Source organism: Haliaeetus leucocephalus, unplaced genomic scaffold, assembly GCF_000737465.1.
Source record: "Haliaeetus leucocephalus isolate CR32 unplaced genomic scaffold, Haliaeetus_leucocephalus-4.0 Scaffold626, whole genome shotgun sequence".
NCBI lineage: Eukaryota > Metazoa > Chordata > Aves > Accipitriformes > Accipitridae > Haliaeetus > Haliaeetus leucocephalus.
The window spans coordinates 4,110,180-4,137,143 of NW_010973062.1; the positions used below are offsets into that span (position 1 = coordinate 4,110,180).

Genomic DNA, 26,964 nt, shown 5'->3' on the forward strand with positions numbered 1-26,964 from the left:
GAAGGCGTAGGTTGGACTTGATATAAGTTTTCTGTTCTGAGATTTTAAAATTGAGCCAAAATGTGGTGCCCATTTACTTGTATTCTAACTGAGGTGAGATAGCTGTTAAAAATCACACACAATCTGTTGCTTCCTTAACTTCAAACTTAAATGAAATTTTGAAAGAAACTTGGATTATTTCTAGGTGCTGAGAGAAGGAAGATTAGTTCAGTTAGTGTTGTTTTCTTTATTCCCTTCACTTTGCCTGTCCTGAAAGTTTTGTGCTCAAAGTAACGTTGCTTATTGAACCATTCATGAGACAGTGTAAGCCCTCGGAAAATCATACAGTACAGTAAGTCCTTATATAATCTGAGGTGCTATAATTGTTCACGTTCTGAATGTTAAATGTTGTGTTTCTAGACTTGGAGTTATGTGACCATGTCCAAAGACAGAATTTGGCTGCAGAAGTGATGTTCAGAGGTACCCGCTGGTTGCAGCACTCATGTCGGATTAATTTGTGAGAGGAACAATGTGTAGAATTTATTTATAGTTCCTGTGGATTAAGATGGAAAAGCACTGAATGCTGCCAGTCCTACTTGGGTTCTTACATTACATTGTAGTCCTCTGTCTTGCTTCTTTTGTCTTCCCATTTACTATTTCTACTTCATTTCTCATTGTTCCATTGTTTGAAAGTCCAAGTCCATACAGGTAAGTTCCATATGAAACATTAGCCTCCCCTGAAAGGATGAAGGGCTGAGGTGAACTGGGTAGGATTTGGCCCTTAGTTGCTGGGAGTCTAATACTTCATGTACAGTGTTTACTGGGCAAAAATGATCCCTTTTGATACTACTTTTGTAAAAGATGATCATCTTTTAAGCAAATTCTCAGCCCGAACAGCCACTTTTACAGCAGTGTTTTGTAAGTCACTCTGTATTATTCAATTTTGCTTTAAAAGTGTAGGTCGGGTCTTGGTGATTTGTTTGATAGTTTCTGAATGTAGAAGAGCTTCTATTAATTTCTTCTACCAAGTATGGTAAAGTACAGAGACCTTCAGTTCTCTGTAGGGCTTGTTTAGTATTTTTGTACAATAATTTATTATTTTTCAATGGCACCCAGAAACCCCAGTTGAGGTTGAAGCCTAATTTTGCTAAAAACTGGATAAAGGAGGAGACAGTTCCTGTCCTGAATTGGTTACAGTCTAAATAAGAGAAGTCTTAAAGATGCCTGTATTTTTTCCCATGGCAGTAAGTGGTTGCAATCAGTTGCGCGAATGTACATCTTGTATTTACAAAAGAGGAGTGGTATGTGTATGGTTATGCATGTTGACGGCTGTCTCATGGGATAAAGTGTGCTAGGATTTTGGGGGCTGTGTACCTTGTTACAGCTCTGCATTCCAACGTGAGCATGCATTTATATACCCTTGCCCCTTTGTAAATGGCGCTCGGTGCTTGGAAGACCCCTTTGACTCCCAGGACTGATATTTAGCTCTGCGGTTACTTTTCGGTGACAGTGAGTGGTTGCTAACGCTGTGCCAGTATCTTATTTTTGTAAAAAACACACAAAGTTGGTTGGTTACCCTTGACGGGGTGCCTGCTGCTGTTACGAAATCTGCTCCCTTACGTAAGGGACGCGGTGTGTGGTGCCGTGTTGCGTTCCGGCTGCAGCTGTCGGGATTTATTCTTGCTTCTGGAGTGGGGATGTTGGCAACGCGTGATAACACACTTCAGAGCACACTTCTGCCTGGGAGGGAAATGACGGGGCAGATAAGGATTTTTTCTGATTGAGTACCATCTTTGGGAAGCTGCAGGAAATTCAGGTAAAGTTGACTGAAATGCAGCCCATGCCAGTGGTATTTTGCTTGTCTGTGTCTTTAAATTACTTTGTGTCATTTACTTTCAACAGCATAACTCAGCAACTGTGCTGTTCTGCACTGTTTAGTGGCTTGTAGTACTCCTGAATTCATATGCTGAAGTCAGACAGGTTGTTGTGTCGTTCAGTGTACCTCAAAGGAATTTTTAGAAGGGAAAAACCCCCAAAACATCGAGGACCACAAAATACAAAGGTTTTCCCTTTAAGGATGATTTTATAGTGCAACATTGCTTGTCCTTCAGAATACAAAAGGATTGATTATTAACTTGTTATTTTTATCTTCTAATGAGAAGAAAATTTGTCTTTTTTCATACTTCTGAGGTAGATGACAAGCTGATGGATGTGTGTAACATTTACTGCTCAATGTCGCAGTAGTTTCTAATGCTACCTGTTACTCGGAAGATGCATACAAAGACTTTGAATCCCATTGAATCTCTTTTAAGTTCCCCATGTAATGATGTTACTGTTGCTAAGTTCATAGGTAGACATAACTATAATAGCAGTATTTTTGTTCTACAAGTTACAGTGATGTGTAGAAGCCCCCGAAGTTATTTTCCACCTTCAAATAGGTTAATGGCTGCTGGCATTGTGATGATAAGGTTAAAACATTGAACCTGTATGCCTTTTGTAGGGTGAAGTCAAGAGAATATGGTGCATCCTTTCTAAGAAGACAGGACTCTTCTGCACTGTCCTCTTTCGTCCAAAGCCTTGAGAGGAAAACCTGCCTAAGGCTTTGCACTGTGAGGAAGTTTTCTTGATATTCAGCGTATGTTTTTACTTTGGGTTTTTTTTTTTTTTTACTAGATAGAGATACCCCTTCACCCGTTGCCTTATTTAATTCCATCCCTATTGGGTGTTTAGACATCTGTAGATTATTAACTGTATGCTGCCTGTAACCATTCCTGCAAAAATCAATCAAATTTCCATATAACAATGCAAGAGCTTTAAAAATTACCAGAGCACTGATTTTCTTTTCTTTTTTTTCTCTGAACTCAGTGTGTTTCTGATTGTAAAATATCAAGAATTGGAGACTATTGGTTGGCTGTCTGCTTTTCTGCAGACAGCTGAAAATTGTATTGGCCTCTGTCATACTTTTCCTATTACTTTTTTTCTTCCAAGTCTGCATGTTCTGTGTCTGTCTGTATAGGCACATACACATTCTATTCTGCATGTTGTCTATAGCTCCTGCTTCCTACTTATTCTCATGCGCAACTTTTACTAAAAGGTTGTTCCTTCCAAGCCAATTAATTCAAACAAGATTAGATCCTTTGGTGCAATTTTTCTTCTTTCAGACATTTGTTGCTACCTTTCCTTTCAGTTGTTTATAAGCCTACTAACCCTGATTTGAATTGATTCTAATTTTAAAATATCATAAAATAGTTTTAAACATTTATCAAAGCTTTTTTTTTTTTAATCAGCTTGCTTTTTTTCCCCTCTTTGAGAGTAGAACAGTTGAACTAGCTTGCTGCTTCTGGTTCTTTTATGCTTTGAATACTGATATTTATTTGTCTACATGTCTTTATTATCAATAGAAATAAATTATAGCATAATACATGTAAAAATAATTTTAATTTTTTTGAGAAGTGTTATGTGGGGAAAAAGAAATAAAGTAATTTTATTCAGGCAAGCTTGTGTTTCTCTGTCCCAGGTTTTGTGGCATAGTATGGATTTGACATCATCACAACATAGTCATCTACAAAATGAACTGATAAGAGAATTGGAAAGACAAGAAGGTAAAATGTTTCTTATTTCACTGTGTTTTCTTGTTGCACTTAGGAATATTGTTAAGTATAAGGAACAAGGTGTCTTGCTGACAATGAGCTATCTTCTCATTCATTTTTTTCTGAAGAATTGTGTTTATGGCACTTGTACAGAAAATACAACAGATAGCGCTGTTGTAGTATTCTAGCTATGCAGTAAGTATCTGCTATGCCGGCATACTCTGGTCCTGGCAGTTTCCTACCAGTGCCTGGCATCTTGCCTGTAACTGGTTCCAGGGAATGAAGCTGTGACTACGATCAAGCTATTCAGGAGAGGTTTGTTTGCGGGGTGTCAATTAGGGAGAATTGGTTATTACAAGCTTGGTTTCTGTCTAGACAGCCTCAAACTTAATCTTCAAATACCTTCAGGGGCTGTTGGCAGCTTTTTCTGTTAAGCAAGCTCATGGCTGCACATCTTTCAAGATCCTAAAGCGTCATGAATAATCCCCTTTTTAGGGGTCACCAGGAGTATACAAGGTTTTAGGGCAAGTGTGTGTTTTGTTTTGGGATGGGATCTAGTTGCGTTGTACAGCTGAATGCGAAAGAAGGAGGGTTTTTTAAAAAATTATTTAGTTTTTCATAATATTTTTGTTTAAAATCTCAGCTGAGTCTTGGTTCATGTAGAGCCAGGCTTTCGGGCTTCTGCTTTTTCAAGAGAGCTTACTGTCTGGCTTTGCTTTGCTACCTGTTCAGTGAGGCAAGGTGAAGCTTTGGGCATGATGGCAATACTTAAAACTAACTATCTGCCTAGTGAAACTAATGTTTGTTGTTTTACTTTTAAATACTTTTTTTAAAGTACCCCGAATTGATGACTTTCTCTGGAAAGCTGACATTGCACAAGAAGGTGGCTGATGGGGATTGATATAGATTGCTGTTCCATAAAGCTCTGTTCAAGTGCCTTAATCTGGAGATTTTCTTTAATGCAATTCCCTTTCCTGTTGTGTAATTCTAACTTGAACAAAGAGCTCAAGTTGATCCTATGCAATGAAGCATGATTCTTGGGGGAAGAAATATCTAGAAGTATAAATATTAAAGATAGAACTACTATAAACTGAAATATTGATGACTGTCATTATGTATTCTGTACTACGTGAGGGCTGGGGTAAAGTTGCACAGGCATTTCTATGCTTCTGCAAGCTTGACTCTAATATTGATCCTCTCTTCATGCAGAATTCAGGGCGGGGAGGAGTGAGTCTGCATGTAATTTTTTTAGCTTTTGTATTATGAAAATAAATTGAGTTCTGGGACGTTATGTCAATGTATGCAAAATTAGTTGGTAGGGCAGAATCTTTAGATCAAATACAGAAATATATTCCACTTAGCTAACAGAGTAACTGTGTTGGTAGCAGTAGCAGGTGGTTCTCTTCCAGGTCTAGAAGCATTAATTTAAGAGGATGAGGAGACATGGATGGAAAATGGGATATCTTTACCGTTTCATCTGACACTAGGCTTTGGAGTATTAAATTCCATGCCATGTTCTGGAGGCGAAGGATGCCAAACCTGCTGCACGGAGACTTAACCTGCTCCATCACCCTGGGCCTGCCTTGTTCTCATTCTTTTCCTCTACCACCTTCCCCATTCCCATTTCTTTAACTTCACCTACCCAGTCTCAGTCTCTGTTTCTCAGGGTTCTTATTCCAGTTCAGTTTCTCTGCAAGTTCCAGTCTGAGCTCTTAAAATTTGGTGCTTTCCCCTTTCCTTCTTAACTGGCTTGTCACAGGTTCTCCAGGTTAAAACTCCTTATTCTTGTTCATGATTCCCATCACTACTGGTTCTCAGCTCACAGGTAGATCCTCACCCAGTCTCATCTTTCCTCTGGTGTCTTTATCCAATCAGTTCTCCATCACACCTGCATCGTTAGATGTCTCTTTTCTTTCCTTTCATGATTTTTCTTGATCATTATCTTTAACTCTCCTTGGCTAAACTCTTCTGAGATGCCAATCCTGTCTTAATTTCTTGGGATACTAAATTACCACGGTCAATATTATTTAAATACACTCCAGAATAATTTTATCCCTGAGACAAAAGGAGGAGAGCAAGTTTGCAAGGCATACTTGTCCTTGACACTCCATCGTCTCACTTCACTTGGCCAGGGCTCGGTTTTTAATCCATAAATATCTGAGAAAATGCTGACCTGGTAACCTTCACATATCTCCCAGCATTTTAGAAGGGACACACTCCTTCTACTCACCGTATTTGACAGATGTCCTAACTGATGACAACTCCTGCCATCATTTCAAGTCTCTGTGTGGAGTCCAGAAAGGTTCCTTAAATGGGACATAGTTGGAATGGAGGCAAGGGAGAACCAGCCTAACCCTGTAACTTAGAAGTCAAGATATTCAGCTGGGAAGAGGGAGTGACTTAGTGTCTCATTCCGATTTCCTGGTTTACTTCTAAAGACGCTTCTTACCTTTCTCACTCCCTTCCCCACTGACACTTTTCCACTGACTTCAAAGACTTTGCTATAAAATGTGAAAAACATCCTGGGACCAGAGCGTGGAGCCCGAGTCTGCCTCTTTACAACTGAGTGCCCAATAGCTGGGCTTTTCCTTGCTTGTTGTCCTTCTAACGTGATTCTTGCAATCCTGGTTTCCTGGTGGCCCACCTCTGGTGATGGAGGGGAAGGGAAGCACCCCTCGGGTGAGTTGTGAATTTGAATCCATCTGAGGAAGGTCCAGCACCCAGTTCCTCCATTTTCTGAGTGCTTAAATTGCTGAATCGTTCTTTATATTGTGGCCTTTGCAATTAACAGTGCTGGTTAAAAAATGAGCCTATTTATACTATGTACAAATGATGCTTTTGCTGTGTCTTCCCGCCACCTGCCTTCCCTTCTTTCATCTTCCTGTTTTTTTGTCTCTTGGCTTTGACTTATGCTTCTATCTTTAAAAAAAGAGACAACCAAACAACCTCTTCCATTAATTCTTATCTTAAAAGCATTAAACCCCCAAACTCATGGAATTCACACCAGTATTTACCCATCTTTTTTTTCTTCACTGCAGGATTAACCTGAAATACCAGAACTCAAATTCTACTCCTCTTAGGCAACAAGTTGTTCCCAAATACTAAAAGGCTAATAGAGGTAGTGTGGAATAAGACTTGAGTATAACCCAATTAAGGAATGACTAGAGCTAAACAGCACCTTCACAGCAAATCAGAATAGTCTAAAAATACCTCTTCTCTGAATTTACCTCTTGGCTATCTTATAGTAACTTCTCTCTGAGCTCTTTTGTTGAAAGTGGCAGCATTCAAATACTGTAGTAAACATCAGGTGTACTAATTTGAATTAACATTTCTCTGTTCCTTTTCTCTCCCCCCAACAAGTAGACCTGCTTTTGCTGAAGACATTACTAAACTAAAATAGAAACTTCTTGTGTATGGATAGAACAGAAGTTGGAGGCAACACCCAAATAATCAAGGCATGGATTAACTCTGTAGAGAAGTCTGTAACATATACTTCCCTCTCAGCCATGTGCCTGTCTTTCCTGTTTTCACATCTTTCCCCTTTGCAGTAGCTGCATTTCAACAATAAAGTAAATATTTCTCAACTGCCACACGAGAAAGGTGGTAGGTTTGCATGGATTGGTGGTGTTAAGTTACTTTCAGGTCCTTTGCTCAAAGAAATATTTTAGAAATCCAGAATTATTGGTAGGTGAAAATTGGGAGGCATTTTGTTGAGTCCCTTCTGTTCTGCTGGCTGTGGTACCTGGCGTGTTCTGGCATGTCGTTACAAGGAAGTAAGAGCTTTCAATGGCACAAAGCCCTCTTGACTGGGCAAGGTGAAAGATTAGACTAGACAATGGTTTACAGTGTCTAAATTACTCATCCAGAGCCGTCCTATCCATCAGGAAATTGGCTGTCGGCCTTTTATAATGTACATTAGACCATCTAATTTAAGAACACAGTCTGCTTTTGTAGTCAAAGGGAAGTAATTTCGTTATCGTTAGAGATTAAATAGCTGCTGAGCCTAGACCCGAAGATGTTTTCAATGACAGACAAACATTATGAAGTAATAAGGGAAGTACTTCGCACATTTGAATTCATTAGGTGTTCATGAGATAATCTGACTAGGTGTTTCCATTTTCAGCCTTCTAATGGTTTTTGATGGCCAGTGACTTGGATGGGGCTGGGATATCAGTGGTGTGAATTTCAAATTGAAAATGTACCTCTCAAGCCTGGGTAAATACATAGACTGGATACTGTGAGCATACCCCTCTCCTGTTCTTGTCTCCTCATGCTCCGAGCTAAGTGCATCTTGTCTCTTGGCTGAGAAGAGGTTGCTCGTGGGTGGCAGTTTTGTATTTCTGCATTTCAAAATATAAAGTTTCAAGCATTACATTACCCTGACGTAGTATCTCAGATTAATCAATATAATATACCTTGTCATTGCCGTCACTTCAGCAGGTTGAGCTTGTAATGAACGTACTAGAATGTCTACACTCAGTTACATGATCATTTCCCTCTTTGTAGGTAGGGATGAAGTAAGGAAAAATTAACTGTGTAGTTTAGATAAGTACTGGAACAGTACTTTGCTTTATATTCTTAGAAAGGTGTAGTTTACATCTGACTTCTGGAAAGTCAAGGGCATGATTAGATTTCCATCCTAACCTCTTCCTTTAAGGGTCCTTAAGCTGGAATGGAATGGAATGAAATAGAAATTAGTGGAATGAAATAAAGATACTAAAGTGATACCACCTGGAATTTGTGGACTCTTCTGTGATTCAGGATTGTGTATGTTTCCATGGAGCCATCTGTAATGCTTGCAAGACCAGGGCTCTGATCCTGAAATGTTAGTAGCTCAGTAAAAATTGTGAGACTCCAGAGTCCCTTAGAATTGGGACCTACTGTAGTTTTGGGGTAAACTTAGGAACCATTAGAAATACCCCGATGGATTCACAGGGCTACCTTCTGATGATTCCTGTCAGTCTAGTAATGTAACGCTTCTCCAGTCATCTCTTACAGTTAAAGAACTGCTTGCAGATCTGTTCCCTTACTGACCTTTCTGTAGGCATCTTCTTGACGTTGGGGTATATAGATAGCTATTTTATATATATATATATGTGTGTGTGAATATATAATATATGTAATGTATATTATATATAAAATACATATTGAATCTTTACTTTGATATATATAAAACACATCTTGAATCTTTACTTTGGATGATTTCAGTTCTGTGTGTCCAGAATGAGGAGATCTGAAGAGTCCTGGCTATCATGAATTCTTGGAACTTTCTCTCATGCATTACTCAATCAGTAATGTCAGTATAGGTAGTCCTCCTGTATTCATCAGACTCAGAGGCAATTGCTGAGAAGTCTCAGAGGAACCATGTGTGTTTTCACAGCTGCTGATACATGGTTCTTAAAATATTTGTAAGTACAAGTCTAAATGGTAAATTTTAAATCTAAACTCTTCAGGTGAGAGTATGCTGCTTCTGAAGAAGGGAGAATATGTTGCTGTAGGCCTGAACTTTGTCAGGTCAAGTCCATGCCTAAGGCTTGGATTTCATTCCTTTTGCCAGTTGGAGAGTATCCATCAAAGCAGGAGAGAAGCAGAAGGCAGCTGGGTCTTATTTCCTTATCACCTTGGGCTGTGACACCATTTGACCTCAAGAGATTAAGTAGGGTCAGGCCAGCACTTGAAAGAGACTAATCTGTATTTTTTTCCCCTGTAGGTTGTTTTGATGAATCATTGGGTGAAACTATTGTTTCTGAATTAATGCTGTCCTAATCCATTAGCAAAGTACTTGGAGGATGTTTTGTTACTCTGTGTGCTATTCGTGAATGAGTCTGAAAATGGAGATATTGACTGTTAGTATATTCTTCACAGCTTTCATGCAGAAGGGTCATTTTACTTCCTTTTTTAGCCACATTTTAATTCAGGTATCTAGACAATGGTATCTATTTTTTTTTAAATTTAATTTTAATTCATCCCTCTTGTCTTTGCTGCTTTTCCTGCATTTTAAGTGCTCTTTAACAGTGCCTGGCTCTGTTCCCTTTTTATTCAGTGGAGAATGCATTAATGTAGGTAGTATCATTAGTTATGTAGTGAGAGTTTTAACATATGCTATTAATTGATGGAAGATACCCAACTGAATTTTCAGGCTACCGTTTCCTGATGGAGCTGTATGCTCCCAAGCATGATTTTATATGACAATTGGTGTAAAGGGAAGAGCTGAACATGTAGCATGTTTCAAAACAGGTACTATTTCTACTCATTCTAAGCAAAAAGTGTGCAGATGAAGATAGCCTAAGGCCCATTCATGTGATTTGCTTCATTGATACAGAAAAAGATGCTGCAGTTTGCAACTTGGTCCATTCTGACCTAGTCTATCTCCTGTAATTTTCCTTCTGCCTTCCCTTCCCCACTTGAAGGACTTCAACTCTGTCTCAGCAGAACTCATGTCCTTTTCTTTCTTTAGGTTTTGTTCTAATATAAAACATTCCACTTGACATTTGAATGTGTCAGCAAAATCCTCTGGTTCCCTATGCAAGATTTTGCAGCTTGACACGCGTTTCTGTAACTAACCTGCCACTGACTTCACAACTCCAGTCTTCCACATGATTTAGTACATCTCTTTGGAAAACTATGTTCGCATTTCAGTTGTAATAACGATGATTGCTTTTCCTTTGAGAATGATGTTTACGCTGTTTTCTTAATGATGTGGTTGATATAGTGTAAGATGTGTCAGCAGTATATGACTTTTCTCCCTCAGCCCTGATATTAAGTTAAAATCAAGGGGGTTCAAATAACATGCTCCAGAGACGTTAGACTTTTATGATAAACAATCCTTTACCTGAAATATTTCAAAGAATGCTGTAAGAAATTAACATATTAAGCAGAAATTCTTAAACTTAAAGACATTCAAACTCTATTTCAAGAAGACTTTGGGGCATCTATGGCTGGGAACTTCTTTGTGAACGCAAGTTCAAGACCAAAGGAGCGCTATCTGTTTCACCAACAGAAATTGTCTCAGTTTTCATATGTTGCCTGAACAGGATCAGACTGTGCCATCTTAATGTAAATAAGGTTCTAGCAGCTGAAACTCCAGTGGGTTTTGTGTATACATGTTCATGCAAAGAGGTGAATAGGCTGAGGAAAGTCATTCTATGTATATACCACTTCCATGCCTCTCCAAATCACAGAAGAGGAGTGAGGGCAAACCCACCTGGTCAAAGCCAGGCAAATGAAGAAGGGAGGAACCAGTCCTAGCAGACCTTTAAGTTCTAACAGTTTAGCGTGGGTGCTCGAGTACTACTGCTGGAAATGCCCATTAGGCGCCTACATTCTTACAGGAATTGAAAGCCAGGTCAGTCAAGCCTCCTCTTCTCTTGTCTGATGCTATTCTACTGATGAGTCAGCTCTTGTTGTTTTAAAATGTCATTAAAATCCATTCATTGAGTCATAATTCCAAGATTATTTTTTCTTCCTGAGCAAGAGACTATGGACTAATACAGAGATAAACACTTCCAGGAGAATAACTTCCTATTGGATTTTACATCTGTTATCAAGAAACTAGTTTGGTCAAAGTACCAACAAAACTTTCTCAGTGTTTGCAGGTATTAAAAGACTTCATCTCACTTGGATTTTGCTTACTCTGATTCTCTTGTTGCTTGAAAGATTTCCCGCTAGTTCGTTATTTTTCTGTTCTGACTGCTCTGAAGGCAGTTACAGAAAAATTAACTTCTTTCCTTTTGTGCAGTCCCACAGAAGTTTAGTTATTCTGAAAGATATAAAGCAGAAAATAGAAGAGTGCCTTTTGCAGTACGAGGGGAAACTTGTATGTAAGTAAGCAAATCTGGCTAAAAGTCTGCACTTCTTGTTTTGTCAGCGCTCTTCGTCAGAATCATTAGCATCCTGGTCCTGATAAAATTTCTCATTAGGGTGTTGAAGCCTGTCTACCATATGATGTCTCTGATGAAACATATGCTCTTTTTGATTCTCCACAATAGTAAGAACTTCTTAAGGGGAAGACAAAAATATAAAAAATATGTAAACTTCTCCAGATAACCTACCTGGAGGATTACTGAAGGGATAAGATGGCCAAAGATTTATGTAGTGTTATTAATCAGCAGATCTGGGTTTCTTCTTTCAGGGGTGTGGACAGTTTAGCTCAGGTAGGGAGCAGTGGCCTACAAACTCTGTTAGTGTAGCTGCTATGCAAGCCTTAAGTAGAAAGATTGCTGATAATGTAGGGAATAAGTGGGAAATATTTATTGAGTACTAGAGGGGTAGCTGTAATACTGCTAAAGTTTTATAGATCTTCTGGCAGAAACTTTTTAAGTTAAGACTTAGTAAGTTACGGCTTCTCAATAGAATTGGATCCCAAACAGATGTCAAGGGAGGAAGAATCAAGAAAAATGGTTGCAATTGGGAGGTAATAGAAGGAATAGCTTTTTACTTCCACAGCTAGTACTGATCACAGAACAAGCTCAGACTGCTCTAAGCAATCAAAGAAGATTAAAAGCAGGCTGTATCTGGTATGTGTGGAAACAGGATGATACATTAAATACACTTACGATATGTGTAATAAGACAGCTTCATATTAATTCTTTCATAAGAAAAGATTAATTTTGCCCTGGAGCAGTATTTCTCTGGCACTTAACTCATGTTTTGCAGAGTTCCCTGCTTGCAGGCACAGTGACGCATGTGTTTTCTCTCAACTTAACATTAGAGGCTTGCAGAAAGTGTACTGGGCTGTCACATACTACTTATTTCCTAACATTGTAAAATACTATAGTTTCAATGTTGACTATTTTATTTAAGTTACTTTTATAAAATTATACTGTTTATATTTTTTCCAGTAGTATATGCATTACATTATTTCTAATTATTTCTAATTTTGCTGTAGCCCATGATTAGGGTTTGTTCCCTGCCCCCCCCCCCCCAATAAATTGTTGGAGTACAGTGGATCGGTTAGTTGTTTTTTGTTGTTGGGGGTTTTTTGTTTGTTTTTTTTTAACTTTCAGATTATGTCTTAGTGTCAACACACTAAGATTGAACATGAACATTTTTGCGTTTTCTTCCTTGTTTGTTGCTATTCTCTGGTTTCCTCTGGTGCTTAGAGTAATTTGAGTTGCAAACTTAAAAGCACTGGCTAATGAGCCTGAGCATCTTCCTGATGTGTTTTTGTTTGGCATTATCTCTTTCTTTGTTCATCCCTGCTTTTGTTCCTTGGTTCTTCTATCACAAGGAAGGGAGAGAGACTTTGTCAATAGGTTACGGCAATAAAAATACCAAGGTATATGGCAGAGCAAATGACAACACTTGAGGCCGTCATGTCCTGTGACTGCAGTGATTTGAGGGGGAAGAAAACGTGAAGAATCTTCGGTAAAGCAATGTGGTTTATGCTGATGAAAACACAAATGTTTTCATTTTTAATAGCCATTGGGCCTGCAGTTTCCATGCAGATCCTGATCGTGGTATCTGTGATTTTGATGGTAACTGCAGGCTTGATACAGAAGCTCTGCTTTGAACAAGATGGTAACCCAGTTATCTAAATATCTAGCATGCTTTCTAGGAGGTTTAGCTTGTAAACATGTTTTGCTTTAGCTAATTTGCCAAGAGATCATAGTTGGCTGTGAAAGCAAATTTCCTGTGAAAACTTGGAATGATTCTAGACTTCGCTAAGAAAATGCTCTGGGCAGCTTCACTTACGTATTTTTTTTTTTTGTAACATTTTGGTGCTGCTTTGTGTGATGATGGCAAAACTGAAACTGGCTTGGTATTCAGCTAAAAAAGAATGAGTCTTCTCCTGTTAGAAGAGTTATCTGGGATTATGTTAGCTATCATAAATATCCTTCGCTTAGCAACAGGGATGGCATTCAGGATATCAAGCCAACTGGAAAGAATCTCTCTGACAGGGCTCTGTTGGGGTGGGTGGATAAGCATTCCTGACAACACTAGTGCTTTCGCTCCTGTCTGTCATAATTTGTGTTGCTAGGATCTGTTTCACAAGTTTTGTGACAGACTTATAAATGATACTGTGGCTCCTTTTGTTTACTGTCAAAAAGAACCATAATGTGGGGAAAGCGAACAGTAAAAGGATATGGAAGATAATAAAAAATCTGGGCACATAAGGCCATGAGTGTCTATACTAGGGCAGCTGCTCTTGAAGGGAAAAAGAAGTTAAATTTCCTTTGGATTGCTGAAATGGAAAGCGAAATATGATAACGTTCCACTTCTTTACTTTTTATGAACTTGGCTTCTTCAGCAAAACAGGAAATTATTTAGTCATAAACTGAAAACTTCAGTTAGAATTCAGGAGACTTCCCATGTATCATGCTAACCATTAATGGTGAAATTTATTTTTATTCACGGACATAATTCACATTCTTGCCTCCAAATCAGCTTTTCAATATAAATTGGTAGTTTCGTTATCAGTCCACTCAGCCTGTTTGACCTTTTATACTTTTGCTTCCAGGGGGGAAAGAAGAAGATGAACAGATAGTTGCAGAAATCACGAGAAGGCGTTTTTTTCCTCCTCTTATAACTCATAAACCCTGGGAAGGCTTTCACTTTGCTGGCCATGAAATACGAATTACAGAAGCCACTGATTGTTACGGGGCGGTCGTCTGGCCATCGGTACAATATTTATGCAGCATTGTTATTTTTTAGTTTTGGAGTCTGCTAGCACTTTTAATTTATTTTGCATTATAAATATGTTTTGTTGTGTGTTGTAAACCAAAGGAAAACATTCTGTGCTTCTCTGTCTCTGTTCTGCAAATCCCAAAGCTGAATTTAGCCTGATTTTGTATGGATTCCTGGTTCTCAAAGCTTAAATGGTATTTCTCGTTTGTGCCCCTGTCACACAAGATCTATGATCTTGTGTCCCTTCCTCACTTACCAGTAACTTTTGATCCTATTGGCCAATTACAAGCATATCTTGAAGGATATATGGCAGTCTTGTGTTGATTACATTTCTGTACATTTTAAAATACAGACAGCTGTATAGCAGCCAGATCCAGGTTGCGGAAACAGCTGTGATATGAACTCACAAGGTATTAGCACTCATGGAAGCTACTCAACCTGCTCATGTGAGAAACAAATTTACCTTGTAAATACACAGACATGGGAAAAGGTTCAGCTGGAGCTTTCAGTTTCTTAAACAGCCAGAAATCTAGTGGGAGAGAACCGTTGTCCTTGGCTCTTGATAAAAGAACCATCAATATACCCACCGTACAAAGAGCCTTCTTCAAGGTTTTGAATCTGTGCAATGCAGCTAACTGACTGTTTTGAAATAATTAAGAGTGAAAGAAACCACTGTGCGCAGGGAGGTGCCACGATGCACCATTGACACTTGGGGCAGTCAGAGAACATCCCTGAAACAGAACCGTCTCCAGGAGCCCCTATAGGAGGAGAAGACTAAAACCCAGGAGGCTCCATTTCTGTCCCAACAGTATCAGCCTCCTAGGATCATACTATTTTTAAGAAGTTCAGCCGTAGAACATAGCCAAGTAGGCCATAGTTCAGCTGAGGAGAGTTAGCATGCTCTGCTGTTTTGAACTCCAAACAATTTTCCTTGTCTGAGCAGACCTGGACAAGTCGTTTATGCTATATCTCTTAGTGGCCTCAGTGCATGTGTTCAAGGAAAGGTTGGCTGACGGCCAATTATTCTTACAAAATCATGGGCTGTACTTTTTTTTCTGGAAGGGTTTAGCCAGTTTTGCTGTGGAAGGAAGGCAACCCTTCTGTCTGTGTCTCTTCGTGTTCTCCCTTCCTGTTCCATCCAGCAGTATTTGAACTCTTCCAAAAAATGTCAGCCAAATTTGTCGAGAGGGCAGAAACTTTAAGGAAAATAAAGTTTCTGCGTGTTTCATGGAAAGGAAGGCAGATTTCAAAGTTTTCCTAATTTAACCCACAGAAATTTTGATCCTGCCAGCCAGTTTCTACAACAGAATATGGCAAAACTCTGAGGGAAGAAATTATAGAAATATATAACTAACAGAAAATCTTAATATCATATGTTTTTAAATGTCAGTCAAACATCAGACACAATCTTTAGGAACCTGGCTTTAATTAGTCCTGGTGCTCACAGACTTACTTCTTTATCAAAGCTTTGTTGATTTTGAGGTATATGGAAGTTTGCATAAAAGACCCTATTCTTTTTGCTCTGAATTAAGAGGTAGAAGGCAAGACCTTTGTTTGAATTTCTAGCATGTTAACATTGGTCAACAGTCTTTCAGTTCCTTTCCTTCTACTTCTTAATTGGTTAAGAGCGTAATTGTGCTATGCCAGACTAAGCCACTAATAATTGCCTTTCCAAATAGTCATCTGTATTGCAAAAAGATGTGGCAACCATCATACATATTTCTCAGTGGAGACTATGTAATTATCAAAATATGGGAGAAAACATGGGAGACAAGCCGGAAACTATCTTTGCCAGAGAAATAAAATTAGTAATTTCTATTTCAACAGTGAACAAGAACTCACTGGTCAGTATGAGACAGGGCAGAAAAGCTGAAGAAGCTTCTTAATCAGACTTTATAAATGCATATATAAAGAGTCTGTTGTAAAGGGCTCTTTGTGGCTTTGTTTCCTATAAAAGTTTGCTAAGCTTAACAAGGTAAGCACATAGTAACTGAAAAACTGAACGGGAAGAAAAGGGGTAAATATATTGGTCCCTTTTGAATCATTGTGGTCATTAATTATTGTTAGAAATAATTGACTATTGGAAGAGTTTAACAAGGGGTGTTATGGATTTTCTCTCACAAGCAGTCCTTATATCAAGATGTCTTTGTGAAGGACACATTTTAACTCAACCAGAAGTAAGTGCAGTTATAAGCAGGAATTGCTGACTGGAATTTTATAGCTTATGTTATGCAGCATGACAGATTAGATAATTGCAGTTGTTCCTTCTCGCTGTAATGCTTTGCAAGCCTATATTGAGGCATGTTGTGGCATTTATGTTGTCAGCCTATAGAGCTCAAAGATCATGGTGAACTGTGATCCTTTACGGACAGCTCTTGAATTAATATTGCTCATTTGAACAGACAAGAATTTTTTTGCATGCTTTTAAATGACAATGCATATTTAATGAAGAGATTTATTTCATTTGTTCAGTATGTTCATGGATTCCCTCCCCTACAGGCTCTTGTTCTGTGCTATTTTTTGGAAACTAATTCTAAACAATACAATTTGGTTGACAAAAATGTGATTGAAATTGGAGCTGGAACTGGGTTGGTCTCCATAGTAGCCAGTTTACTGGGTGAGTACATGCCATTGCTCTTATGCTCTTGGAAACATCTCTCAGATGAATACTGGAGGACAAAGGAAGTGGTTCAGTTCTTCTAAAAGACTGTTGTTTGAAAGCTTCCAAGAGCAAGAAAAAGTAAATTCCAACAGGCTTGTTTGGAAACCTCCTCCTTTATTTTTTTTTCTGTAAAGCTGTGAGTGTATTGATGCAATAAAGGAGGTCCCAGTAGATGATGTTGTCATGAACAGTGTTAAACAGAGGACCAAAATAAGGAACTAGTGGCCTCTCAGGATATCAGTGGCAACCAGTTGAAGCCAGATGTAGGTATGACCAATGCATCACCTTCCAGTGACCAAACAGCTCTTGGATGCCAGGTCACTTTCTTTCCATTTGTGTTCAGCATTTTCTTTCAGCAACTGATCAGCAACTTGATTTTTCTGCTACAGACACTGTTGTGTTTTCTCCAGATCAGTGACTTCTGGATTTTAACAGAATTTTAGCTTTCTATAGTCTGAGAGAGCTTCTTCCTATGTGAAAAGGGAAGAACCAGAGGCAATGCTTAAATCTCATGCTGACTTCTTGGAGTGAGTAACTGATATTCTTCAATCCCTAGTCACTCTTTGTACTTTTAACCAATATGATATCAAGATGCAGTAAATACCTGATTTCTCCACACCCATCCCCAGCTTCATTTAGATGGCAATTTGTAGAGTAGAACTGCTGGGAACCAAATATTTATTTTAAGCACAATGGCTAAGAGCTATTGGGAGCATTTACATTGTTCTGTTCCCTTCAGTGAGAGCTACCTGGTAAAATCAGTTCCTTGTGCAGTGGCTTTTGTGAATGGACTTTTACTCAAGTCTTGAAGTATATTCAAAGATTACATTTGTTTTTTCCCTGTCACAGGTGCACTTGTGACTGCCACTGATTTGCCAGAACTGCTGGGAAACCTTCAGCACAATGTTCTCCAAAATACAAAGCTGAAATGCAAGCACCAGCCTCGTGTTAAGGAATTATCTTGGGGAATTGATCTGGAAAAGAACTTTCCTAGGTCTTCCTGTCACTTCGACTACATTATGGCTGCTGATGTAGTTTACCACCATCCTTTCTTGGATGAACTCCTCCTAACTTTTGATCACTTGTGTGAGAATGACACTGTTATTCTGTGGGCTATGAAATTTAGGTTGGACAAAGAGAACCAATTTGTGGGCAGATTTCAGACGCTGTTTGACTTAGAGGTGATTTCTAATTTCCCCAGTTTGAACATAACCTTGTATAAGGCAATGAGGAAAGGCAAGATGAAAGCCAGACCTTCCAAACTGGCAGTCTGAAAGAGAGATACAGGGAGGTGACAGTTTCAGCTGTTCTGCAGCTTGTTCTCTTTTTAATAATTTCCATGTTAGTAGCTGCTAACACCTGCATGAATGACATTTTAAGAGATAGCTAAAACAAAACATCAGATTCCTAGCGCATCCCTAATAAATTCCTAAATTCAACTTGCTGATAGTTTTATACACAGAAGAAATGTATCTTTGACGTTTTCTTGACTTTTATGTGCTAAGCTGACAACACTGATAACTTTCACAAGTCTTACCATTATTGTTATGGGTCGTGTAATGAATATTTCCAATAGCTTTCAACTGCAGCTTTGAATGGTATCTTATAAGATCAACCAATCATTTAAAACCTAAGACTATGATAAATCTTTGTATTTAAAAGTTGTGGTGTTAAATCTGATCTTTCCCCATTCTCACTGTTGTGTAAATCCTTCCTTTGAATACCCTTTATAGGACATTAAATTAGCTGACCTGCCCCCTCCCCGGGAAATAGACTGTCATAATAAAGTGACAGAATATATTAGTTACCCTTTGATTTAATGATTATGCTTTCTTCACCTTCCATTTCTTATTTAGATTCAGGGATTCTTCAACAGACAGCCGCACACGAGGCAAGAGGGACTTAAATGCTTTGTTGCTTGAACAAAGGTCTTGGGTAAGAGGAGTACAGCGTATCACCAACTGCCCTTTGCAAAGACCTTAAATTCTTGGAGGTTTGCCCCTCCAAAAATAGACGGTTATCTGGACCTCAGGGAACAGCAATGGAAGAACGACAGTGGCCATCAAGAGAGGAGTTTTGCACTGCCAGCTGGTGGTGGCTGGAGGTAGAAAACTAAACCAGCCTGACTGGCTGAGGCATGGGCAGGCTTAGATGGTTTTTTGGTTTTGTAGTATGGGCAAACAAAATACTTTTCTCCTAGCTGCTCAGTACTGCGTGTTCCTGTTTTCAGTGGTCGGATTAATGTCCATGAAAGCCTATCAGAGAACTTTCTCTTGGGAAGATTAATAAAATGATTCTTTGCACACCTCATTTTTTATGATTCTGTTTGTAACTGAGCATGAGAGACCTTCAAGTCCCTTGCAGGCTAGAGAAGAAAACCTAGCTCATGGGCTGGTATCCAGGCAGAGTTTTACCACCCCTGCTGTAGCAGGCCATTACTCTAGCCATATGAGGGCTCTGGGAGCTGTCAGTCTTTAACTTTTTAGCTCCTGTTTGTATTCTCTCCAGGAGTTTTTTGTCAGGAAATTGTCAGTTTTATTGTCAGATTTGAGCATTTTTTTGAGATGACTTCCAGAACATAGTAGTGTTTGTACCTCTTCTTAGGACAGATGCCTGTTACTTACTCTGCTGCCTGGCACAAGTATGGGGCAGAACTATGATAAATGACTGGTGTAACTGGAATGTACTCTTACTCCCAGCCGAACATTTGGTTTTCTTGGGACAAAGGTGCCCAGCGTTAGAGATGAAGTGTTGCAGAGAGGAGAGTCTGAGCTGCCAAGCTTTCCCAGTGGGAGCTGGGGATCCTATGTGTGAAAGGAGGTTGTGAAGAGGATTTTGGGGGAGGACGGATGAGGATGTGGCAGGAGGGATCTGGAGTTGGAGGGAGGATTGCAGGGAAAAGGTAGCTGTAGGGAGAAGGTGAGATGGAGGAAGAGAAAGAGAAGAGGTAGCAACAGTGAGACTGACTTCAAAAAGGGTTAGGAACCATAGCACAAGCGTAGACCATCTTTCTTGCTACTGACTGTAAGGGGGCATCCTTGGTGAGCCACGGAGGATGACTCTGTGATAATGCTAGAGCAATCCGTACGTTTTAGCCCAGGACAGCAAAATAAGAAGAAAGGAAGCCCAATACATTGACTCTACTTTCAGGCTCTCCTGCTGGGAGATCACGTGAGATTTTGGCTTGGAGATTATTAACGAAAATCTTCTAATCCTCATCAGTTGTTTTCCTGTGACAAGGTTTGGAGGTAGAGGTACCGTCTTTTATTGGATCGACCAGTATAGCGAGAAAATTAGCCTCTATGACAGCTGGTATGGGTATTGCCTCTACTTACAGATGTTATTATGCTTATGTCCTTAGATCATTACAGCTGTAGAAAAACATACCTACAGAATGGAAATATTTTTTTTTTCCACACTGTAATAGAAATAGTTCAGTTTAAGTGAATAAAGAAACAAACATGGATCTCTGCCGTTTCTAGATTTCCTCTCCCTGCTTCCTTTGTCCTAACTCACTTGCAACCGTCAAATCCACTGCAATTGAAACTCTAATCCTTGCATCCCAAAGAGCATCTCAGTTTACAAATGTTTAATGGATAAATGGATTGACACTGTAATTAACAGGTAACAGCAAAAATACCTTGTGAACCCCAAAGTCATGAAGGCTAAAGAGGAAAAGGAACACTACAGCAAAGTAGTTAAGTGTGATCACTTTTAAATAGCAGTTCTGCTGATTAGCCCTCCTATTTGAGCTGCAGGCTGTCCCCTGCTGAGCTCCTGCTGAAGTCAACAGGAGATGTGTTTGTAGAATGGATTCAGGATTGGGCCCTTCAGGCCCAACAGCTTGTTAATATTTACTGTAACGTAACATTAGTCCTCTTTCTCACAAGTCTTGTCTAGCACTGCTGTGTGAAGCTGCCTGGGAAAGCTCTGGTGACTGGCTGCTCTATTGTACAGCCACCTTTTGTCCTCTGGTATGATGGGCAGGTTATTAGCCGTGCCCAGTGGAGGGTGAGGTTGTATGTGGCATTTGCCTATGGAGTTTATTTCTGCTCTTTAAGAACACATCTCACACGAATGTCAAGTATTACTGACTCCTGAAGTCAATCATAATTTTAATAATCACTTATTCTTTGTTCTAATATTTCAAATAAAGAACCAAGTTGTCATTCAGTGCATTATGTTGCTAATGCACATGGCATTTGTATATGTAGTTTGTGAAAGGCGGAGTGAAAAAAAGGTCAGTTAAATTTGTGGGTGAAAGAGCTCCACCTATGAGGAATGCCAGAGAAGCTGCCTAAGCTGGTAGGCTTTTACAGTGTCTTATAGTGTTATAGTAATCATACTCATTGAAGAGATAAATTGGGTTGTATGGTATGGGTTCAATCAATTCCTTGGATTTTCCGTATTCCAACATAAAAATAATTTACTGAGCAAAAATATATTTAACTAACTTGACAGAACTTGTTAGATTTTCCACAAACAATATGTTTTCAGGAAGGGTTCTTTTTGTATAAAGTATATATAAAATCATTACAGTGGTTTAGTTTGCTGCTTATTATACAATATCTCCATCAAGGTCTTTTACAAATCATTGCTTTTCCTTCTCAGAATTAAAGTAACAAACACTTCAACACTGTATGGTTTCCAAATGGTCATATCAAGATTTTGGCCCTATCTTGTTGAATTGTGATGTTGCAGCTCTGACTGATTTGGTTTCATTTGCATTATTAAACCCACCAATTTGGGCTTTTGCATCTTTTAACAGCTGTAAGAAAAAGCCGTAGCTGCTGAACATTTAGAAAAAGCATTCAAATGACAGTACAAATCTACTGTGCAAACTTCATTTTCATTTAGAAGTAGTAATGGAGGCCCAGCCTAAGAAATGCAACTGCCAAAAAATACTCAAATAACTACTCGTGGCACAAATGGCAGTTGAATGATGAACAATTTATATTAGCTATTCAACAAGCACAAGTCAGTGTTAGGTGAGCAAAGAAGAGTAGCTCTCACGCGTGTCCTCCTTAATGGTGATTGCCATTAAAGATCCGTTGAGTACATCAGCACAGGTGACGCAATCATCTGAAGAAATAGTACATTTACCAAACAACAGAGGATCCTGAAGCCTGAATGGGTTTAGAAGACCCAGGTTCAGCTAACACCCTTTGACCTGAAAGGTCAGGATTTTTGCCCACTCATAGCCACCGATACTGCACTGGTAACCATGAGGTGATCTCGGATAACTTCAGTGAGAAAGACAGACCGATAGATGCTGTCAAGATGTCATTGCTCCACTGCTGTACTTCAGAAATTGATATGTTCATTCTTATAATAGCTCTGTGACGTCAGGGAAATATTGTTACACAGGTGTAAAGCAAAGAGGGAACTGAGCTAAATGTCAAGTGATTTAACCTCAGTCGCAGTGGAGAGTCCAGTACTGAAGTTCTTTCACAGTAAAAATAACATTTCCTGTGCTCTATCTTGTTTGAGTTTGCTCACATTAAGGAAAAATTTAAATTAATTTTATTATCTCATTAGAAAAAAAGAAATTTCCATGCCACTCTGTAAATAAATTATAAAATGCCTAAGAGTATAAGCACTCAGCAACAGCCAAGAATAAAATCTCAAATTTCCCTTTCACATAGTTATGCCAACCAACCATACAATACACAGACTGCATTGGCTGCTGTAGAATTTCAGAATTGTTCAGGTTGGAAGGCACCTCTGAAGGTTACCTAGTCCTACCTCCTGCTCAGTTCTGGGCCAGATTCAAAGGCTGAACAGATTGCTCAGGTTCTCCAGTTGGTATATGAAAGTCTCCAAGAAAGGAGATTCCACAACGTATCTGAGCAGCCTTTTAATTTCAGTCTCGCCTCCATACCCAGCTGGAATTTCTCTTGCTGCAGCTGGGCATCTGTCTTTTGTCATTTTGCAGTGCACCTCTGGCTTCATCTTCTCTAGAACCCTCTCGTTAGGTAGAAGACAGCCTTTAGATCCAGCCCTAAGCTTCCCTTCAGACCAAACCAACCCAGTACTCTCAGCCTCTGCTTCTTCCAGCCCCTTAACCATTTCAGTCCTCCTTCTCTGCATTCTCTGTAGTTTATTAAGATCCCTTTTACTAGTGGCTCCACTAGTCAGCTCATGGCCTGTGCTATTGCTTGGTGTTCTTCTGGTGGACTTCACGTGGATTTTGGTAGCCTATTCCTTCAGCCTGTCAAAGTCCCTCTGAGCAGCAGCTCTGCCCTTACCCCAGTTTGGTGTCTTAACAGCATTTCATTTCAATGTATTTAATCCGTTGTCCAGGTCACTGATGGAAATGTTTAATCAGTCCCTGCCCTGAGCTCACCTGCATCACTCCTGCAGGCTGCTAGCTGGGCTTGGAACTGGGCTGGGCTCACTACCTTTTGAATCTCATGGTCCACTCAGTTTTTTAACCACTTCGTAGTCCATTCATCCCGTCCGCGTCTCTACAATGGAGCTACAAAGCCTCTATAGGAAAAAATGTGATAAAATTTATCAAAGAAAAAGCAAATTATATCCATTGTGCTCTGCTTATCCACAGGAACAGTCATAACTAACAGTTTGTTTAGGTCCTTACTGCAATCTTACAGTGGCATCAGCCAGCTCCCTTGGCATCCTCCGAAGCATTCTGCCCCATCCCATGGACTTCTGTACACTCGGTTTACGTAAGTGGGCCCCAACTTGATTGTCCTACCCTACTACTACCTATTCCACCAAACCCTGTCACTGAACAGAGGGAGGTGGAGATCCTGAGAGCTGACCTTGCCGGTAAAGACCAAGGCAAAGAAGGAAGGGATTAGCTCAGCCTTTTTCATGTGCTTTGTCATTCAATTTCCTGGCCCATTCAGCAGTGGAGTCACATTTTCAATTGTCTTCCTTTTGCTGTTGATGTACCTATAAAACCCTTAACAGCTGTATCTTCTAATCCAAATGAGCCTTGGCTTTTCTAACTCCACCACTGCATGTTTGAGCAATGGCTCTGTATTCCTCCTGGGTAGCCCATCCCTGCTTCCACTTTCTTGGTACTTCCTTTTTTTCCATTTTGGCTCAGTCAGGATATATCCCTTTTCATACGTGCTAGTTTTCTGCAGAGCTTGCTCAACTTTCTGCATGATGGGATAGACCAATCTTCTTTGAGGAGGTTGTTCCTGAAGATCAGTCAGCCTCTTGGCCCCTTTGCTCTTCAGGGCAGTCCACAATGAGATCCCATCTACTGGTTCCTTGAGCAGACTGAAGTTTCCTCTCTTGATATCTAACATCTTTATTTTGCTACTTGCCGCCTTCACTTTTCTCCGAATCTTCAACCACCATCTCAGGGTTGCTGTAGTCAGTGCAGCCACAGGCTATCATATCCCTGACCATTATTTACGAGTAGCAGATTCAGCAGAGCACTTTCCCTATCTGGCCAGTCCAGCATCTGCATCAAAAAAAAATGACCCCAAGGCACTCCAGAAACCTCCTGAATTGCTTGCAGCATTGCAAGTTGTCCTTCCAACATGCATCAAGGTTGGTTAAAGTCCTTCGTGAGAACCAGGGACCATAGTCCCGATGGTTCCTCAGACTGTTTAAAGAAGACTTGCCCACTACCTTGTCTCTACCAGATTGTCTGTAGCAGATGTCCCTGTTGGTGTCCCCTCTGATCTTCTGCATGAGTTCTTGGCTAGCCCACTGCCTCATCGATAGCAGGGTGCCAGGCATTTGAACCTCTTCCTCACATAGAGTGCAAATCCCCCCTCGTCTTTGTCCTTTCTTCCTGTCCTTCTGAAAGACCTGGAGATGACAGCACTGCAGTTGTGCTATTTGTCTGAAAGAAAAGGCTCTAAAATATACCAATGTGACTCTATTACTATCTCTGAGGAAGCACGGTAATTGGAAATCGAGAGACAAGTAAATCAGGATTACTTAAGGGATGCTGCAGACTCTTAGTCGCTGTCTAGACATAAAGTCCAAATGCACTGAAATCCTGAGCGCTCATGTTCTAGGAGATCCATAATTAGATGAGTTTTCTACAGAACATTATTCATTGATGGTTAGAGATGATTAATCCCTAGTATCAGAGTATTGCATTATTGGATGACCCAGATTATATATTATCAGATCATTATTATTATTATTATTACAAATTAGCTATAGGCCATCTATCCTCTGTGTTATTGACTCTACTCATGTTCCTTTCAGGCTTGAAAGCAGTTCATGAAAACAGAAAATGTTGTTGCTCTCGTGATGCCCGTGATTATTACACCCATGTGTGTGGCAACGACTGTTGCACTCCGAGGTGCTCAGCCTTGGCAGCAGAGTAAAAGGGTCATTAGATATTGGCTGTGTTCCTACCAGGAGTCAATCAGCTTATAGTAGCGTTAGGATTCCTGTATTAATTGGTAGAAGTGTATGGGCACTCTGGGTAACTGAACAGATTTCTTGATGGCGGAGACCATCTTTGTTTGGAACACATGTTTTCTCATGATTTCTTCTACTGATCTCTCAAAAGAAAATTGTTAGCAATGTTCCCCAAGTGGCCTGAACAATCAAAAAACATGGTCCTGATGACCTGACAGTGAAACCCTGGAAGGCTCTGCTGTTGTCCCGCTGTAAAAGGTAAGAAAGACACGTGGCTCCATTCCAGGTTATTGAATCTTGGACAGTGTTGCTTTGATTTACAATGGGAAGACACAGACGGAGATCGATGGTAAGTCTGATTTAGAGGATCAGAGACTACAAAGCAGAAAGAATGCTTTCTTGCCCATTTCTGCCTGATATGGATGACTGTAAAAATATTTTTAAAAGTGCACTCCATAAGCACAGTCTGCCTCTTTCCAGACTGGAGTCTTCCATCAAAGAAAGGAAGTTTTTGGGGAGAGTTTTGGTCTGAATTGAGATGAAAAGCCTCACAGTTTCAGAGAATCATCTGGGATCTGGGTGGTGAGAGTGAATGTCCGAGGAGCCCTGTTAGTGCCCTGTCTCCCAAGATGGGTGGTACCCAAAACTCTAGCACAGATGCCTGAAAGACTTTGGCTCAGCCTACACAGTGAATAGAGACTCTTTGACTTTTGAAATCTGGTTTTCCTAGCAGCATGGTAGGCAAAAAAATTATTTCAGTTAAAGTGTGCTTGTTGAAACTGCTATGTTCTGCAAAACCAGCGTTTTATACCATAGGCTAACTTTGTCAGAAAAGTCCCAGCAAATTCCAGTTAGGAAAATGCAGTGGGAAAATATCTGTTGAAAACGCTGTGCAGAAGGTTGCAGAGATAAGAAATCATACAGAAATTAACACTGAGCTCTGTAAAATGGCGCAGCTTTATTCAATACTTGTTTTCAGTCTAGTGCCCATTTTTCAGTAATGCCTAAGTCAAGAATGTAAGTTAGGAGAACTTAATTTCACCTTGTTTTTATTTGTTAGATTTCTCTTAGTCCTTAAAAGAATTTACTCAACCAGTTCCTTTAATAATTAGTCTTTTCTTCCCAAAGCACCTTCTCTGCAGGTGACGCAGCACTTAGAGAGAAGCCCCTGATATTAGAGGGAGTTCAATCTGCTGTGGTCCATAAGCGAAGTATGAGATCACCACAGGAGCTGCAGATTCCTTATTCATATAGAATAGATCATCCCTTGAAGTTGCAGCCGTTCCAAAGATGCACGTACCAACAATTCTGTTGTTAAAGCATCTTTGAAACCTGACGTACATTTGGCAGTTGATGTTTCTGACATCAACACAGTTCTGCTTTTTTCCCAGCGTACAGACAAGTGTTTTGACTACTTAGTGATGTTTGTGAGGCTTTCACTGCATTACATATAGGCTTTGCATATATGGCAACTGCTGATTAACTAGTACTACATGTGGTGCTGCAGGCCCCATTGGATGCAGCCAACACCTTCAGTCTACATATTTGCTCCTACTGTGATACTTGAATTTTCTTGACTGGATCCTTCCAGTCTTCCAAAATGTGTGAAGCTAACGACTCATTTTTCAGTAAGCAACCCATTTAATTTTCACACGTGGAAGGCTTGTGCTCCACAGAAAACTTCCACTCAACATTTGTATCTCCAGACATCCTTATTTTACTTCAGCTGACCTGATCCCTAGACCACCT

The 26,964-nt window shown here is 39.8% G+C and overlaps 1 protein-coding gene across 1 annotated transcript; it reads left to right on the forward strand.

Annotated features, from left to right (window-relative positions):
- The first annotated feature begins 397 nt into the window (after positions 1-397).
- Positions 398-18,131, forward strand: LOC104838535 (protein-lysine methyltransferase METTL21E-like). Its single transcript, XM_010578320.1, has 6 exons — positions 398-459; positions 2,480-2,588; positions 3,497-3,581; positions 14,029-14,189; positions 16,695-16,812; positions 17,707-18,131. Exons 3-6 carry the CDS (start codon positions 3,512-3,514, stop codon positions 18,129-18,131), a joined length of 774 nt encoding a protein of 257 aa, XP_010576622.1. The 5' UTR covers positions 398-459; positions 2,480-2,588; positions 3,497-3,511.
- The last annotated feature ends 8,833 nt before the right edge of the window (positions 18,132-26,964 follow it).